The 19,428-nt window shown below is 35.4% G+C and overlaps 1 protein-coding gene across 13 annotated transcripts in view; it reads right to left on the reverse strand.

The window, feature by feature from the left end:
• Nucleotides 1-1,130: 1,130 nt before the first annotated feature.
• Nucleotides 1,131-19,428, reverse strand: part of LOC121857380 (E3 ubiquitin-protein ligase rnf8-like) — a 47,790-nt gene continuing 29,492 nt past the window's right edge. For 5 of the 13 annotated variants that reach the window (XM_042353390.1, XM_042353393.1, XM_042353391.1 and 2 more), the window contains 2 exons: nucleotides 11,088-11,683; nucleotides 6,207-7,498 (listed from right to left, as the gene is read on the reverse strand). In XM_042353390.1, coding sequence (XP_042209324.1) covers nucleotides 7,455-7,498; nucleotides 11,088-11,683 — 640 coding nt within the window. In that variant the 3' untranslated portion in view covers nucleotides 6,207-7,454. Of the gene's footprint in view, nucleotides 1,198-4,523; nucleotides 5,322-6,206; nucleotides 7,499-11,087; nucleotides 11,684-12,804; nucleotides 12,826-19,428 lie in introns of those variants that run through there. The other 8 variants (XR_006087177.1, XR_006087178.1, XM_042353389.1 and 5 more) reach the window with 8 other exon arrangements.

Raw genomic sequence — 19,428 nt, forward strand, 5'->3', positions numbered from 1 at the left:
CACTTACCTGTACATTTTCATGGTGAAGTAATAACAGTAGAAATCAGGTGATGTCTGCACCCTGTGATAATGACAGCTGCAGGTCTTGTGATGAGGTGAAATGTGTTTGGAGTTGGTGTTTCCAGATAGCTCTATTACTGAAATTCTCACAAGGGAAGAAAAGACATTTTACTGAACTTGGCATGACCTGAAATGGTTTTGACAGCATTGCTGGAAAAGTTCAAGGATTGACCTAACTTCTTCCAGTATCATCAGCAAGAAGAGAAGACTTCACACCAAGCATCCAAGTTGAGCTAGGCATACGCTGGTTATGTTTACTTCAAAATGATCCTTCAAGATAATTTTCAGTGGACTAGTTAAGTACTTCAAATCTTGCATTACATACCACAAAAGAGATCCACCAAGTAGTGCTTCCCTCAAAAACTCTCTTCCAAAGGTGCTGCAGTATCCAAAATGAATGTTGGTGAATACCACTGTACAGTTATTCCAAACAGAGGCACCACAAATCCACATTCTGTAAAAACACTGAGCTCTTACCCTAACTTCTACTCTGCCCTGTTTTAGGTACAAGTGACAAATTCATAAAAAACCCACCAAATCTTCAATTTATTTAAGATAAAAGACTAATCAAGTACAGGAGAGAGCTATGGCCTCAAATAAAAAACTTCAACTTCTTCCACAGAAAGAAAGTAAAATTTATGCTTTTATATATCACATCATTTAATTATGATACTGTACTTTGAACTTATATTCAAATAATTGAAGTACAGTTCAGGAACATAAACATACCTGAGTTGGGCAACATATCTAAATAATGTTACTGAGGACCATGACATGATTACATAAAAAGAAAAATGTTGAGGACAATGACATTATTACATAAAGGTAAAGGTTACTTTGAGGACCATGACATTATTACATAAAGGAAAAAAACATAACCATTCAACTTTTGTAACAACAAATTTAGCACTCAAGTCTTTTATTTCAAACATAAAATAATTCTTTTACATTACATATCAAGAGCTTAGACAAGCAATTGAAAGGATACAAAACAATATTTGCCCATTCCTGTCCCTTACCATATACAGCATAGTAGAGCGCATTAATTAAAATGTTATACTGCGGTACATATCTACCCATTAGCTGTTACCTTTTCCCATTCCTATGTGAAGTGTTGGATTAAGGACATAAACAAACCTCACACACAAAGGGGATGGGAAAAGCTTGATTAGGAAAGAAATTTTAGAAAAAAAAAAAAGTAGAAAAATACTATCCTGTATTATATATCAACATAAAAGGAGTCGCTACAGTACTGGTGAATTAATTAACACATCTCTAGTTCACAGGACTACTGTACTGTACTATGAAATTGAAATTTTTTATAAGATTAGGATTTCAACGAGCGGAATAAAATATACCTTAAATAATCTGACACCTTTGGTAGTACAAAATAAAGGTGCACAGAAGACTTCACACCAAGCATCAAGTTGGGCACAGGCATACGCTGGCTATGTTTTACTTCAAAATGCTCATTCAAGATAATTTTCAGTGGACTAGTTAAGTACAGTGATTTCTGCTATATGGCGTGTTTTGATGTAGCAATTTGCTCCTAGCGATTTATGAATTAGGAGCGATATTTGGCATAACAGAGCAGCGTTTGCTATAGGCGTTACAACACTATTTCTCCAATTTTGTGAATGTAGTAGAAGAATATCAACAAAAGGAAAGCGTTCGGTGATAAGGATGTCCTGGTGATGATAAGTAAAAAAGGATATAACTTACTAGAAGGCTTTCGATTTTATCAACCTCAAAATCACCTTCTCCCCATCAAGTAAAAGTGTTACATTTACTGTATGATTTCATTATTAGATATGAATGTAACATTTATTTAGACCGTGCTATCCTTTGTGTTAGGCTAACTACTAAATTTTTCGATTTGAGTATCTGCACCTAACCCTATTTTTCTCCATAAGCCCTGTTATTTCTATTACAGCGATTTTCTATACCACGATATTTACAAGAGAACACAATTATGCGTTATAGCAAGAACTACCACTTCAAATCTTGCATGAGACCACAAAGAGATCCACCAAGTAGTACTTGCCTCAAGGAACTCTTTTTCAAGGTGGTGCAGTATCCAAAATGAATGTTGGTGAAGATACCCTGTGCAGTCCCGAAGTTCTGCTGTCGCGTGATAGTGTGTTCTTGTGAAACCTCGTCGTTATAATTAAGCGTAATAGAAATAACGAGGATATAAGAAAATAGTTAGATACTAGTCTACTACATCGAAAGAGTTAGTAGTTAGCTAACACAAGGATAACAGTCAAACAAATTTGCATTCGTATCTAATCATACAGTAAATAACAACACTTACCTTGAAAAAACTGTGAATATAACCTGATGGGGAGAGGGTGATTTTGACATTAGGCATAACATCGAGCTGCTCTTCAGTATAGCCTTTCTTTTCACGACATCACTGGGAATGCGATCACCAGAGCGCTTCTTGGAGATATTCTTCTTTACCATATTCCGGTTAATACCACAAAATTGGAGAAATATTGCCCACAGCAAGCAAAGTGTTGGCGTTATACAAAATAATAATTCCTCTATTCATAAATACGGCGTAAGAAGCAGTAAGCGTTGTCACTTTCGCAGCGTTATAAAACTCACTGTATTTAAACAGAGGCACCACAAATCCACATTCTGTAAAAAACACTGAGCTCTTACCCTAACTTCTACTCTGCCCTGTTTAGGTACAAGTGACAAATTCATAAAAAACCCACAAAATCTTCAATTTATTTAAGATAAAGAAGACTAATCAAGTACAGGAGAGAGCTATGGCCTCAAATAAAAACTTCAACTTCTTCCACAGAAAAGAAAAGTAAAATTTATGCTTTTTATATATCACATCATTTAATTATGATACTGTACTGAACTTTTATATTCAAATAATTGAAGTACAGTTCCAGAACATGAAACATACCTGAGTTGGGCAACATATCTAAATAATGTTACTGAGGACCATGACATGATTACATAAAAGAAAAAATGTTGAGGACAATGACATTATTACATAAAGGTAAAAGGTTACTGAGGACCATGACATTATTACATAAAGGAAAAAAACATAACCATTCAACTTTTTGTAACAACAAATTTAGCACTCAAAGTCTTTTATTTCAAACATAAAATAATTCTTTTACATTACATATCAAACTTAGACAAGCAATTGAAAGGATACAAAACAATATTTGCCCATTCCTGTCCCTTACCATATACAGCATAGTAGAGCACTTGTTAATTAAAATGTTATACTGCAGTACATATCTACCCATTAGCTGTTACCTTTTCCCATTCCTATGTGAAGTGTTGGATTAAGGACATAAACAAACCTCACACAAAGGGGATGGGAAAAGCAGTTGGGAAGAAAATTTTAAGAAAAAAAAAAAAAAAAAAAAAGTAGAAAATACTATCCTGTATTATATATCAACATAAAAGGAGTCACTACAGTACTGGTGAATTAATTAACACATCTCTAGTTCACAGGACTACTGTACTGTACTATGAAATTGAAATTTTTTTTATAAATTGAACGATTTCAACAGACGGGAATAAAAATATACCCCTTAAATAATCTGACACCTTTGAAAATAGTACAAAATAAAGATTACTGAGAAGACTTCACACCAAGCATCAAGTTGAGCTAGGCATCGCTGGCTATGTTTTACTTCAAAATGCTCATTCAAGATAATTTTCAGTGGACTAGTTAAGTACTTCAAATCTTGCATGAGACCACAAAGAGATCCACCAAGTAGTGCTTGCCTCAAGAACTCTTTTCCAAGGTGCTGCAGTATCCAAAATGAATGTTGGTGAATACCCTGTACAGTCAGTTCTGCTATAACGTGATAATTGTGTTCTTGTAAAACATCGTGTTATAGAAATTCGCGTAATAGAAATAACAGGGATTATAGAGAAAATAGGGTTAGGTGCAGATTACTACTCGAAATCGAAAAAAATTTAGTAGTTAGCCTAACACAAAGGATAGCACAGTCAAATAAATGTTACATTCATATCTAATAATGAAATCATACAGTAAATGTAACACTTTACCTTGAAAAAATATGAATATAACCTGATGGGGGAGAAGGGTGATTTTGAGGTAGATAACATCGAGCTTCTCTTCAAGGGTTATAGCCTTTCTTTTACGACCATCACTGGGAATGCGATCACCAGAACGCTTCTTGGAGATATTCTTCTTTACCATATTCAGTTAATACCACAAAATTGGAGAAATAGTAAGCAAAAACCGCGTTACAGCAAACAAGTGTTCGCGTTATACAAATATCGTTCCTCTATTCATAAATCGCGTAAGAGCCAATTCGCGTTGTCAAAACACGCGTTATAGCAGAACTCACTGTACAGTTATTCCAAACAGAGGCACCACAAATCCACATTCTGTAAAAAACACTGAGCTCTTACCCTAACTTCTACTCTGCCCTGTTTAGATACAAGTGACAAATTCATAAAAAACCCACAAGATCTTCAATTTATTTAAGATAAAGAAGACTAATCAAGTACAGGAGAGAGCTATGGCCTCAAATAAAAACTTCAACTTCTTCCACAGAAAAGTAAAGTAAAATTTATGCTTTTTATATATCACATCATTTATTTATGATACTGTACTGAACTTTTATATTCAAATAATTGAAGTACAGTTCCAGAACATGAAACATACCTGAGTTGGGCAACATATCTAAATAATGTTACTGAGGACCATGACATGATTACATAAATGAAAAAAAAAATAACCATTAAACTTTTTGTAACAACAAATTTAGCACTCAAAGTCTTTTATTTCAAACATAAAATAATTCTTTTACATTACATATCAAACTTAGACAAGCAAATGAAAGGATACAAAACAATATTTGCCCATTCCTGTCCCTTACCATATACAGTATAGTAGAGCACTTGTTAATTAAAATGTTATACTGCAGTACATATCTACCCATTAGCTGTTACCTTTTCCCATTCCTATGTGAAGTGTTGGATTAAGGACATAAACAAACCTCACACAAAGGGGATGGGAAAAACAGTTGGGAAGAAAATTTTATGAAAAAAAAAATAAATAAAACAAAGTAGAAAATACTATCCTGTATTATATATCAACATAAAAGGAGTCACTACAGTACTGGTGAATTAATCAACACATCTCTAGTTCACAGGACTACTGTACTGTACTATGAGATTGAAATTTTTTCTATAAATTGAACGATTTCAACAGACGGGAATAAAAATATACCCCTTAAATAATCTGACACCTTTGAAAATAGTACAAAATAAAGATTACTGAGGAGACTTCACACCAAGCATCAAGTTGAGCTAGGCATCGCTGGCTATGTTTTACTTCAAAATGCTCCTTCAAGATAATTTTCAGTGGACTAGTTAAGTACTTCAAATCTTGCATGACAGACCACAAAGAGATCCACCAAGTAGTGCTTGCCTCAAGAAACTCTCTTCCAAGGTGCTGCAGTATCCAAAATGAATGTTGGTGAATACCCTGTACAGTCAGTTCTGCTATAACGCGATAATTGTGTTCTTGTAAAACATCGTGTTATAGAAATTCGCGTAATAGAAATAACAGGGATTATAGAGAAAATAGGGTTAGGTGCAGATTACTACTCGAAATCGAAAAAAATTTAGTAGTTAGCCTAACACAAAGGATAGCACAGTCTAAATAAATGTTACATTCATATCTAATAATGAAATCATACAGTAAATGTAACACTTTACCTTGAAAAAATATGAATATAACTTGATGGGGGAGAAGGGTGATTTTGAGGTAGATAACATCGAGCTTCTCTTCAAGGGTTATAGCCTTTCTTTTACGATCATCACTGGGAATGCGATCACCAGAACGCTTCTTGGAGATATTCTTCTTTACCATATTCAGTTAATACCACAAAATTGGAGAAATAGTAAACAAAAACCGCGTTACAGCAAACAAGTGTTCGCGTTATACAAATATCGTTCCTCTATTCATAAATCGCGTAAGAGCCAATTCGCGTTGTCAAAACACGCGTTATAGCAGAACTCACTGTACAGTTATTCCAAACAGAGGCACCACAAATCCACATTCTGTAAAAAACACTGAGCTCTTACCCTAACTTCTACTCTGCCCTGTTTAGGTACAAGTGACAAATTCATAAAAAACCCACAAGATCTTCAATTTATTTAAGATAAAGAAGACTAATCAAGTACAGGAGAGAGCTATGGCCTCAAATAAAAACTTCAACTTCTTCCACAGAAAAGTAAAGTAAAATTTATGCTTTTTATATATCACATCATTTAATTATGATACTGTACTGAACTTTTATATTCAAATAATTGAAGTACAGTTCCAGAACATGAAACATACCTGAGTTGGGCAACATATCTAAATAATGTTACTGAGGACCATGACATGATTACATAAATGAAAAAAAAAATAACCATTAAACTTTTTGTAACAACAAATTTAGCACTCAAAGTCTTTTATTTCAAACATAAAATAATTCTTTTACATTACATATCAAACTTAGACAAGCAAATGAAAGGATACAAAACAATATTTGCCCATTCCTGTCCCTTACCATATACAGTATAGTAGAGCACTTGTTAATTAAAATGTTATACTGCAGTACATATCTACCCATTAGCTGTTACCTTTTCCCATTCCTATGTGAAGTGTTGGATTAAGGACATAAACAAACCTCACACAAAGGGGATGGGAAAAACAGTTGGGAAGAAAATTTTATGAAAAAATAAATAAATAAAACAAAGTAGAAAATACTATCCTGTATTATATATCAACATAAAAGGAGTCACTACAGTACTGGTGAATTAATCAACACATCTCTAGTTCACAGGACTACTGTACTGTACTATGAGATTGAAATTTTTTCTATAAATTGAACGATTTCAAAAGACGGGAATAAAAATATACCCCTTAAATAATCTGACACCTTTGAAAATGGTACAAAATAAAGATTACTGAACAATGGCAGTTGCATATGATTTCCAACTGGTGGGAAAAAAAAATATTCAAATAATACAGTACATCCAAATTTGAGCATTCTGGAATGTTCAGAGGCATCAAGTACAGTTCAGATTTGATGCAATATAGGAGCGTATATAAATGAAGCTGTTGTCATTATGAACCTTAAGTCTGGTATTTATGAGATTCTTTTATCACGTTGCTTTCCTGACCGACGCCTTCTCAGCTTTGCCGTCAGAGTGAGGCTATTCCACTGACATATTATTTGAGACAAAAATATCACACTTTGATTTTTGCAAAACTTTAGTTTATACAGAAGGAAAACACTTTATGCGAGGATATTCAGTTGATATGAGGGAGCGGAGTCCAGTCTTGTAGTATCAAAATATGCAAATGAAAGTTGAATGTTGATGGAGTCTTACCAGTTGTAAGGACAGCCGCCGGCCCAGTGACCACGACGACCTAAAAGATACGAAAAGCATAAAAAAAACATGTAATCAAGTTCTGGTGCAAAATAATACAGCATCCACAGTTTTCATAAGAGTACATATCCAAATATTATCTAGAATGCCCAGACAGTTGCAGGTACCCCTTGCTTAACAAATGGGTTAGGTTTCTGGAAAACGATTTGTCAGGTGAATTTTTGTATCTCGAACAAATGGGAAAAAAGTGGGCTTGGTTCCCCGATGACAAGAAAACTTGTACTGTGTAATACCCCCAAAACATGAAATCAGTTCACGAACAAAAACCTACCTAACTAATGAAAAATAATACCCGACTACTGTACCGTAACTTACTACTTTACACATTAAAAATATTAATAAAATAATATCTGAATGAAAATATGCAGCTAAATACATTTAGGAAGAGCTAAATTAAAGTTTAACACAACCACCATTTGCATAAAACTTGACTGTGTGGCCTTAATACTGGCCACAGCAATGCACGATTTAAATTTTTTGCTGGGACCAAAATTCGTATAAGCAAGGGTAACTTTTGTTAAATAAGAACGATGTATTAAATTTGGAAATTCGTATAAGCAAATTTTCATATCTCGAGCGTTTGTAAAGGAGGGGATACCTGTACAGTGTTCACATCTATCAAGTGTATTACAGATTAATGAACTTTTTCAGAATAAAATTGAAATATCTGCTGTTAGAAAATAATGATGTAACTTTTTTCTTAATGTTTCTCCCTCTAGTGTATCCTTGCCCACTACTGGTGCTGGGTGGTCAGGATTGAGAGCAGCATACAGTACTCTCTTTCTTCATATACTTTTCTAACTGATACAACAAATGTTTTCTCTCCCGGTGTTCCTCTCCCACAACAAGACCGAAAGATATCATCAGGCTTAACTATCACTTCCTACATCCTAGTTTTACAAGTCTAAATGTCTGTGAATATATACCTTTCATTACAGACAAGGAAAATATCTAACCCCTGAATATGTCTAAATTCACCAATCCAAATATGGCAGAATATATTCATTAATTTTCTAAACTAGAAACAACTCTAAGAGTGAAATAATTGAACTCACACCACATATATTCAGTCTATACAATATTGTACAGTATGACTTTCCTATTCATTACTTATCTCAATGAAATTTAAGAAATGTTCAACACTGCTTTTAAATGCTCAATGCCTAATCTTCTTTCTTGTCAATTATGAATTCTTAGATCGAACAAATAAGCTGTGGAAGGGGAACAACACAGCTCAACACATTTGCTATAATAGAGTAATTAAAAATACCAAAGGACATATTCACACCATTTACAAACTCATACAATTGGAAAAAAAAAAGTTGATTTATCACTGATTGCATCAACAGAATAAACCTACCAGGCATCACCATGACTGCCCATACATACAGTAAACCCTATAAACTGCCTAAAAACTGTGATAGAGTTAAACAAGAGAAGGTAAGTGTATACAGTATATACAATATACAAAAAAAAAAATTAATAATAGTGATATCTCAGTTAGTCAGAACAATCGGTGTGGAGCACTTCTGGGAATGAGAGATTTCCAGGTATCGAGACGACTCTCAAAGCCAGAAAGAAATCCCTCATCCCCGGAATTTTCCGGGTAACGGAATATTTTTCTTGAAATTTCCAGAAAATACGCCCGATTCTCATCTCTCATACCCGAAAAAACTCCCCCATCCCCAGAATTTTTTGAGTATCGGGAAAATTTTCGTGGAAATTTTCAGAAAATTTAAATTCCGGCTATCGGAGAGCTCCGGGTTTGAGGGATTCCGGCTAACGGAGATATTACTGTAATTTAATATCCTCAAAAAAGTGGGTCAAGAGCTGACACATGACCTAGACTAACACCTACTCAGTGTACCCAGATAAATTCTTTGTTGAGATTTGTAATGAATTTCTTTTTCATACTATCGTAAAATATCTCCCTATTCTAGAAGCTGACCCCTGATGTAGTCATCCTGAATGTGAATTACAATACATTATTTTATGTTAGTCCCTAAACTGGTAATGCATAAAGGATAATGTTATACAGTACTGTTTTTGTAAAGTATACAAACAACGATAAAGTTTTTGTGCTTACATGGGTACTTTCACTAGGAATAAGGAGTTAAGAGGTGTTGAATGAATTAAAATATTTGGAATCAAGTTTAACAAAGGCTAGCAATGACAGTAGAACTGGAATGAAATTTGGTGGAATCCTGTGAGCCTTAGTGACGAGAAGGAATAAGCCTCCAATGTATGAGTAAATATTGTAAGCAGTAAAAATATCATGAAGTATAGTACAACAATATCAAAATGATTATGAGGATAGAAAAAGAAAATGTGAGAAATAACTGAAGGGTGTGGACATGTGGGAGATTCAGAAGGGTACAGTGCAATGAAAAGTATAGCTAGTGACTAACCTAAAATTCAAGAAAGAATTCAGTGTGTAGGTTGCAGTTCATGTGGACCTCAATCTAAACTAATCTACAAGCCTGGGACCCATTACAACTGACCCCCAAACCAAATGGAAAGGTTAGGTTGGGCCCATTTGGCCAGGGACCAGCGCAGTATGTGATGGGGACAAGCAAGACATCCAACAGACCAATAACCTTAAAAATAACCATAACACATTCAACCATGACAAAAATCTTGAGTTTTACAGCTTTTCCTAACAATTAGTTCGATCTTCACCCCATATTGTTGAGAAAAGAGCAAGACTATTAATACATATTTTAAAGAGTGAGAGATCTCAGCTTTGTGTAAATGTTACATCCAATTTAATACATAGTATTTAGAAAACAAGCTACTGTACATATAAGTTGGCCAAAATTTCTGAGAAAAAGGAAACACACACAGTGGCTTGTGCATAGAGTTAATGAAAGAATTTTACAAAAGCAAGACTGAGAAGTGGCCACTCTTATCATAAGCCCTTGAACTAACACATCACCTCAGGGATGCGGACCCATGTGAGGGAACAACGTATACAGTATCTGGGTATTAGTAACTTAGTACAGTACAAGTTCATGTTATATCCATGTTTAGAAACTTATCTGGTAACTCAGGAATAGTTAGATTCTTGTCACTCTTATGGGTAATAAAGTTTCTAAAGACTTGAAAGGTATGAAGCGAGTAAATAAAGATCCATAATGTACATACATCTCTATACTGAAATAATAGTGCCATGTACTGCACACAAAGGTAAATGGAGCATGGAAAAATCTAAAAATTCACCATGAGTGACCTACCACACTTTATATTGCGATTGAGGGGGGGAAGTTACATGTAGAATTCCCTGACGCATTTCACCCAATGACTATCTTTGCATAAAAGACCATGCACCAATATAAAAGATTGGTGGAAAACATTACATTCTGTTTCAGCATCACATTAGTGTAGCAGTTGCCACCTGCAGTTTCAAGTGAATGCATCTCATTTTCTCCCCCCCCCCACTATGCTGTTTCCATGAATAAACAAAGCTAGCAACTCAACCACACATAAAATGTGGGGAAAACAATTCGGGCTACCTCAAAAAAGAGCTACAAATTTCTTAATATACTGTAACTATTTTGAACTATACATACCACAGTTGAAGCACCGCCCATAACCCCCATAATAACTTTCATCCCCCGACAATGTGGATGAGTCTGAATCCGTGAAATCATCGCTGTTCCTCACTGTTATTGTTCCTGAAGTCCCAGGTACAGGAGACTGTGGCTCATTTCTTTGAGGCTGGGGGTTTCTTGTATCAGGAGGATGTCCAGTCTGGTTTCCTCCGGTTTGTGATCGGCCTTGTCTTTGACTCGCTCTGTAAGTTGAGAGTGGTTCATTAGCTCCTAATACAATGGGATCTTCTGCAGCACCCAAACCACTATTAGCTCGCATGGATGGTCTGGCTGCCGGCCTTCTCAAGGTTCGACTGCTCCGAGGGCTGTCAGTAGCAGTAGATCCTCCAGGTGCTTCAATTCCATTATTAGGTGACGGATAGCTGCCACCTCTGCCAATCCCGGGAGGAACTACTGAATCAGATATACCTTGCCTTTGATGTACTGGTAGACTCTCAATTATTGGAGCAGTACGTCCTTGTGGAATATTCGTCCGGCTATTATTATCAACTACACTCACAGCTTCTTCTTGAAGAAGGGGTATGATGATTTGAAACTGAGCAAGATCCTCCCATCTGTAAAAATACCACCAAATAATTTTCTTAGTTAAGCTGCTGACATTATCTTTAACTAAAGAATCAAATTAAAATAAAGAGAAAAGAAATTATTCTCCTTTAGGAAAGCCAAACACATAAATCCCACTTTGAAAAAGAAAAGTAACTTGTGGGAGACCATTTGGAGAGAAGCTGCAAGCAAGATGACAGTAATAGTTATATGCTCATTTGTATCATACATCAAAATTTTTTGGGGGTACACAACAGCATTATGCCAGGAAAACTTTACAAACATTAAACATGGGCACAGTCTCTCAAAAAAGTATCTGTCCACACACTATATGAAACATTATGAGACCACAGATGATAGATACTAGGACATGCATTTACTTTGGTATATAGTTTAACATAAGTACAGTACGCCTGGATAATTCGCAATTTCTATTTTGCAGTCCTTGATTATTTGCGGATGACACCCTGGATGTACAGTACTCAAGAATGTCTGCAGGTAGTTTTAAATTTGCGAGCATTTTTGCGGCCGGGACAGGGAGCCATTCATTCTACAGTCAGTAATTTCCTTTACCTGTACTATTGTATATAATAATACCTGTAATACTAAAAATAATAATAATAATAATAATAATAGTAATAAACAGTTTATTCATAGAGTTGCAGCCAGTGGCTGAAAAAATACAGACTTACATTTGATTTAGACATAATGATATAATATTCATTGAATACATTTACAGGGCTGTACAGTACATAAATCAGGAGTTGTTTATTATTTTAACAATAGATGGGATGGTGCTGTTCTTGTATCTATCAGTGCAGGCTCTTATGGGCTGGATTTTGTTGTAGTGGCGGACTGCGCGTGGTGGGTGGGGGGCTGCCGGTGGCAGGAGGTGGCGATGAAGAGGGTGGTGCATTAGTTGGCTGCCAAACCTTTCCAGTGCTTGGTGGTGGAGGTCACTGAGGGATGGCATTTCCAGGGTGGAGAGAGCGTTGGTGTAGCCTGAGTATTCTGAGCCAAGCATGATTCTGCAGGCCCTTTTCTGTACCTTCTCTAGCTGACGATGTTGGGTGGAGTCGAGAGAAGACGACCAGGCTGGTGACGCATACGTTAGTGTGTGTGTGTAGACACAAACACATACACGCACATATATCTGTATATACAATACAGGTAAAAGAAATAATTGTCCTAAGGGCAAACACATAAAGGGAATACACATTTCTTTGTACATAAGTAAAAATGTACCCCCCCGTCCGCAAATGTTATTCACGGATTTGGTGATTCGCGGCCATTTTAAGAACCTAACCTCCGTGAATTTGAAGGGCATGTTGTAATGCAAGGTGTATTTTGGCATAATTAATATGATGTTCGGTTACCAAATGTAGTAGAAACAGAATGCCACAGAGTCACGCATCCCAACCTTCCCGAAACATCACAAGTTGCATGTAGCATTTCCGAAGTCAATGGACCCGTCCTAGCAGATACTGTCCATTTTAACAATACTGTACAGTACATCCATGGAAGTAGAAGAAAGTTAAGATGAAAAATAAATAAATTACTTTAATGCACTATGTGGGGTGAGCAGGATGCAGATAATGTGAAATATGGAAAGAAGTTAATGTAAACGCAAAGGAAATGTTTGGATAGACAGCCAATCACAGTCTTTGAAAGTTAGGGTACCAACCAGCATTCTTCAGGTGGTAGACCACGCAGAAAATGTGAAGCAAAAAGTTTGATACTGTACATAATTCAGAAGCTAATGCTTGGAAAAAGACAGAGAGGGAAGAACAGGTTAAGGTAGGTGCCGTATGGGACAGACAGGAATAAATGATGTGTGTATGCATGTTTTTACAGCAATGTGTCAACTGATCTATGATGAACCACAAATCAGACAGCAGTTAAAGAAAATAAATGACAGCTTATAAAGGAAAAGTTTGTACAAATTTCAATTCTAGCAGCAAGACAAGGAGAGGACTTGCAAAGGTGAGGAAAAAACTGCATGCAAAGTTTAAGGTCAAATGTACTGATAATTCTTATGATTAAAAATTAACAGACACAAAACTTCAGCTGCACATTCCACTCTTCCAGTGCCAGTCTATACGACATATTTGACAGTAGCCAAGTAGTACTTCTGTAGTTAATACAGTCAGCCCTTAACATATGCGGGTTTAACTTACACGGATTTGCAAATACGCGGATTGCCGCCGGAGGAATATACATTCAAAGGAATATACATTATTCAAATCACGTGCGACACCACACACACACACAAACACACATCGCCCGCGCCACCCCGCGGGAGCGCTCGCTCCGTCAGTCAGTTTCGCTGTAACCACGCTTGTGTTGACATCAGCATTGTAGTTGCAAAAATATTACATTTCCATGAATGATTATATCAAGCACAGTATGAATAGAATATCTCTAATATAGTAACAGTATTTTAACCGAAAACTATTGAAAAACGAGTAACATATCTTGAACATCGGAAGGCTAGGTAAAGTCTTGTTTTCATGTACAGGTAGTTCTGCTATAACGCGATAGTTGTGTTCTTGTAAAATATCGTGTTATAGAAAATCGCGTAATAGAAATAACAGGGCTTATGGAGAAAATAGGGTTAGGCGCAGATTACTCGAAATCGAAAAAATTTAGTAGTTAGCCTAACACAAAGGATAGCACAGTCTAAATAAATGTTACATTCATATCTAATAATGAAATCATACAGTAAATTTAACACTTTACCTTGAAAAAATATGAATGTAACTTGATGGGGGAGAAGGGTGATTTTGAGGTTGATAACATCAAGCTTCTCTTCAAGTGTTATATCCTTTCTTTTACGATAATCACCGGGAATTCTATCATCAGAATGCTTTTTGGAGATATTCTTCTTTACCATATTCACAGTTAATACCACAAAATTGGAGAAATAGTAAGCAAAAATCGCGTTATAGCAAACAAGCGATCGCGTTATACAAATATTGTTCCGAATTCATAAATCGCGTTAGAGCAAATTCGCGTTATCAAAACACGCGTTATAGCAGAACTCACTGTAGTTTATCCTAAATTACATTGAAATACATTACGTTTCAGCAAAACTACTATTTATTTCTGAGAATATGGAAATGTAATATTTTTGCTGAAATGACGTACGTGTTACAGTGGAAAGTGACGAATCATTGACTTTCGCTTCTTTCGTTCAAAAGATGTTACCGTAATCGCTTTTCGAATGGTTTTCAGATAAAAAACTGTTGTATTACAATAATATTCCATCCTAATTCACTTGTGATGCAACAGTTTTTTAACTGAAAACCATTCGAAAAGCGATTACGGTAACATCTTTTGAGCGAAACAAAGTCATTGTTTTCGTCACGATTTTATCCCACTTTCCACTGTAATACGTACGTCATTTCAGCAAAAATATTACATTTCCGTGAATGTATTATATCAAGCACAGTATGAATAGAATATCATTGTAATATAACTATTTTAACCGAAAACTATTAAAAAAACGAGTAACTTCTCTTGAACATCGGAAGGTTAGGTAAAGTCTTATGTTTTCGTCATGTATTTTATCCTATTTTACATTGAAATACATCACGTTTCAGCAAAACTACTATTTATTTCTGAGAATATATTCATTCAGGTGCAGTTTAGGTAAAATATACGTGTGATGTAACAGTTTTTTAACTGAAAACGATTCGAAAAACACGTACCCTCTAGCCCTGTTCAAGGAGAAGACTGGGAGGAGCTGTTTGGTGCTTTGGACTATGACAAGGAAAATGATTTTGGTGGATTTTAATGAAAACATTCAGAAATATGGTATCGTACTATTTATTCAAGCGAATTAGGATAGAATATTATTGTAATACGACAGTTTTTAACTGAAAACCATTCGAAAAGCGATTACGGTAAAATCTTTTGAACAACGAAAGAACGCGCAAGTCATTGTTTTCGTCATGATTTTATCCCACTTTCCACTGTAATACGTACGTCACTTCAGCAAAAATATTACATTTCCATATTTATTTCTGAGAATATATTCATTCAATCATAGTTAAGGTAAAATATACTTGTGATGTAACATTTTAATGAAAAGACCCGGTATTTAGAAATACGGTATCGTAGTTTTCTTTTGTTTCAAATTTAATTAACAAAGATTGATGTTTCAAATATAATGAACAGAAATTTATGTATCTATAAATAAACTTTAAAAAATGAATACTTTATGTTTTACATCGTCCTGTGCTACCATACCATGCATTTGGCTACTTTGGGCTTGCTATGATGACGCAAGAGATCTGCCCTGGCAACTGTACCAACACTCACAGCTGGTGGTGCGTCGTTTCCATTGTTTACTGGTAGTTACTGGTAAATATTTTTCTACCATACAAAACTATTACCCGTTTAGAGGTCGACCCCCAATTTTTGGCCAAAAAATTTGATCTTAAAAACTCGAACTACACACATGTATATACGGTAAATAAGGACATGGGGGGCCATGGGTGTTTTTTAGGGGGGGGCAGCAAAAATAAGCGGATTTTTAACATTCAAGGGTATCTCTGTTACCTAACCCCCATGTATGTTAGGGGCAGACTGTACTATTATCGATGTTCACTTAACATCACATTTTCATAAAACCATCAAGTAAAATAAACTATTATTGAAAACAAAGCTCAGTCACTAACATTAATGTGTAAAAAAAAAAAAAAAAGGTAAAAGATTATCATATCCAAATTATCAAAAAATCCCTGAAACACAAAGTGTTGATGGGTTACAAAGCATGACACTAAAAACATATCCAAAGTCTGTATAATATTTTTCCAAGTAATTTCCTTTTTCTTTAATTAATTTTTTGGTAATCTCAGTTAGCCTCTTCCAGTTAATAACACATGAGGCAGCACAAAAATAAAAGATACTTATCCTGTTGCTCTCTGAGCAGTGTGTTGGCCTGGAGAAGATGCAAGTGACTAAAATACACCAGTCATATGGGCATGTTTTTCATGAATATAATGTAGTAAGAAGGCAATATCTCCGTTAGCCGGAACAATTGGTGCAGACTACTTCCGGGAATGAGAGACTTCCGGATAACGAGACGACTCTCAAAGCCCGAAAAAAACCCTCATCCCCGGAATTTTACGGTACCGGAAAAATTTTCTCGGAATTTCCAAAAAATGCGCCTGAATTTCACCTCTCAAACCTGGAAAAAAACTCCCCCATCCCCAGAATTTTCCGGGCATTGGGAAAATTTTCTCGGAATTTTCCAGAAAATGTGCCCCTCGGAAAATTTAAATCCCAGCTATCGAACGGCTCCCTGTCCCGGCCACAAAAATGCCAGCAATTAAAAAACTACCCTTAGATATTCTTGGGTACAACCAGGGTGTCATCCGCAAATATTCGAGATTCGCGAATTGTCAGGGCATGCTATACCCGGAAAATTCCGGGGATGAGGGATTTTTTTCCAGCTTTGAGAGTCGTCTCATTACCCGGAAATCTCTAATTCCCGGAAGAGCTCCGTACCAATTGTTAGGCTGACGGAGATATCACTGTATATCAGTTATCACAAACCATTCATATATTATTGTGCTTATAATAACCGTGCAACCAGGTCCAAATACTGAATACAAATACAAGATTGTGATTGGGTAAAATAAAGACAGGACAATAATAAAGACATCATAAAGACATGGCATCATGCACTGAAGACACTAATGTTACCAGTCTATATGGACCCATGTGTGTAAATCAATTACAGTATTGTACTCTAAAATTAAAGAAAGACAGAGAGAGAGCACATGCATATCTATACTGTATTTCTAGACTTATTTGTATGTAATTTCACCACACCATCAAAATTAAACAATCACTGTCAATGATGTATACCCATCTATATTCCTAATAGAACAAGGGCTACTTATCAAACTCAGCATAAACAGTGTTGCTATAAAGCTGCAAATAAAATTTTACATTGACCAACAAAGCCTAACTAATTAAAAAAATAAAATAAATAAATCATACAGATGAATACACAGAAGAAACACAATATACCGACCACATTTTCTATGATATGGCAAAAATCAATAAAATATAGTAATAACTTTACTCCTGCTGGACAAATCACATTAATGACACAACTCCAATACTCTGGCAATATGACCCGGCAGTATTTAAAGGTAACACAACAAACTGCTTTGAAACTTTTAAATAATTATAAATGATGTTATATACTGTATTCTACAATAAGCTAATAAGTTAAAACAATACTTTACTTCTCTTGAGAACACTGGGAGTTCAAAGTTGAGGACTGTCTGCATACCCTTCCCTCCTACCAATGGTAAAGTAACCTATGAGCTCACACCTATCAATGGCAACTCCTCTCTCTTATTTTTTCATCAACTTACAACCTACAGGTATTCAAATTTAGGACATATACATACTGTATCTCTTACCAACATGTATTTTAATATTGCATGTAAGTGGTGTACTCGACAAGGGTAGTTTGAATTTAGGTACAGTAATTGTCAACTTTAAGTGTCCAAAGAGCAAACTGCCATGTGTACTTCTCTCTCTCAAATATAAATACCTTATCTATATAAAGAAAGTTGAGGCTCATAATGCCAGTTGTTCATCATGCATGTGAGGGTAACCATCAGTTTACCAAGAACCTTCTGAATCAAAATACTGTATGCCGAGGAATGTCATCCCCCATGACTCAAATTCAGAAAGTATGGCAAAATATATAATATACATGTGAAGTCAAACCATTCATAAAAAAAAAAAAATCAACAATGGGCCAAAGATATCCTTGTATGGACCCCACAATATATGAGAGGGACAATAATAACAAAACAGCAATTACAAAGTGAACAGAAAACACAACATTACCAAGTTTGAAATGAAATGAATAATGAGCAAGGAGGGCAGCTCAAATACAGATGATTTTGAAACCATGGGCTAGACCTTCAACTTGATGGATGGACTGGCTGATATTGATGATAAATTCTGAATATATAATCAAAATCAAGTGTATTGTTTCATATATGATGGATAACCAAATCCTTGTGCTGAGGTGTTAGTTGGTCTAGCCAGGGACAGTAAGCCCACCACACTATGTAACATCCTGCTAATTTACTTTACAATGAGGGTTAAAGCCTCAGTTCCTTCACCTAAACACTCATACCGAAACTCTAAAACAATAGTGGTCAGTTATACTACAAACTTTCTATTTGTCTTTAGCATATCATTTTAACTCCTCTCCTACTTTTGGAAAGGTGGGAGAGAAAGATGTAAGAGAAGTGTGTAAAGTGAGAGGAGAAGACTAAGCTACAAACTAGAATACACTAGACTCTCGTTAATTTGACAGAAAAAGAGACTGGGTCACTTGAATTACCAAAAATTCCAAATTAACCGACTTCGCAATATTTTGACATTGTTCGACAATTTTCGATTATTTTTTTGGTGTTCGATTATTTGTTTCTTTTTGGTTCAGTTTTTGCACCTATCCATGCCTTGGCTGTCGCCAAATAATCAATTTATAATTACTGTGCGAATATAAATATTTCTTTAAATGTACATACTGGTACAGGAATAAACAAATGTAACACTGAGGTGGGCAGTGAGGCGAGGTGACATGATAAGGCACTTAAACAGCACTACTAAACCATTGTATTATAACATTTTATTTTATAATTTCTATTTGAAAAGTAATTGATACATGATGGCTCGATTTGGCTACTTTTGTACTCAGATAACTGATCAGTGA

This window comes from Homarus americanus, unplaced genomic scaffold, assembly GCF_018991925.1.
Source record: "Homarus americanus isolate GMGI-L3 unplaced genomic scaffold, GMGI_Hamer_2.0 scaffold13944, whole genome shotgun sequence".
NCBI classification, from domain to species: domain Eukaryota; kingdom Metazoa; phylum Arthropoda; class Malacostraca; order Decapoda; family Nephropidae; genus Homarus; species Homarus americanus.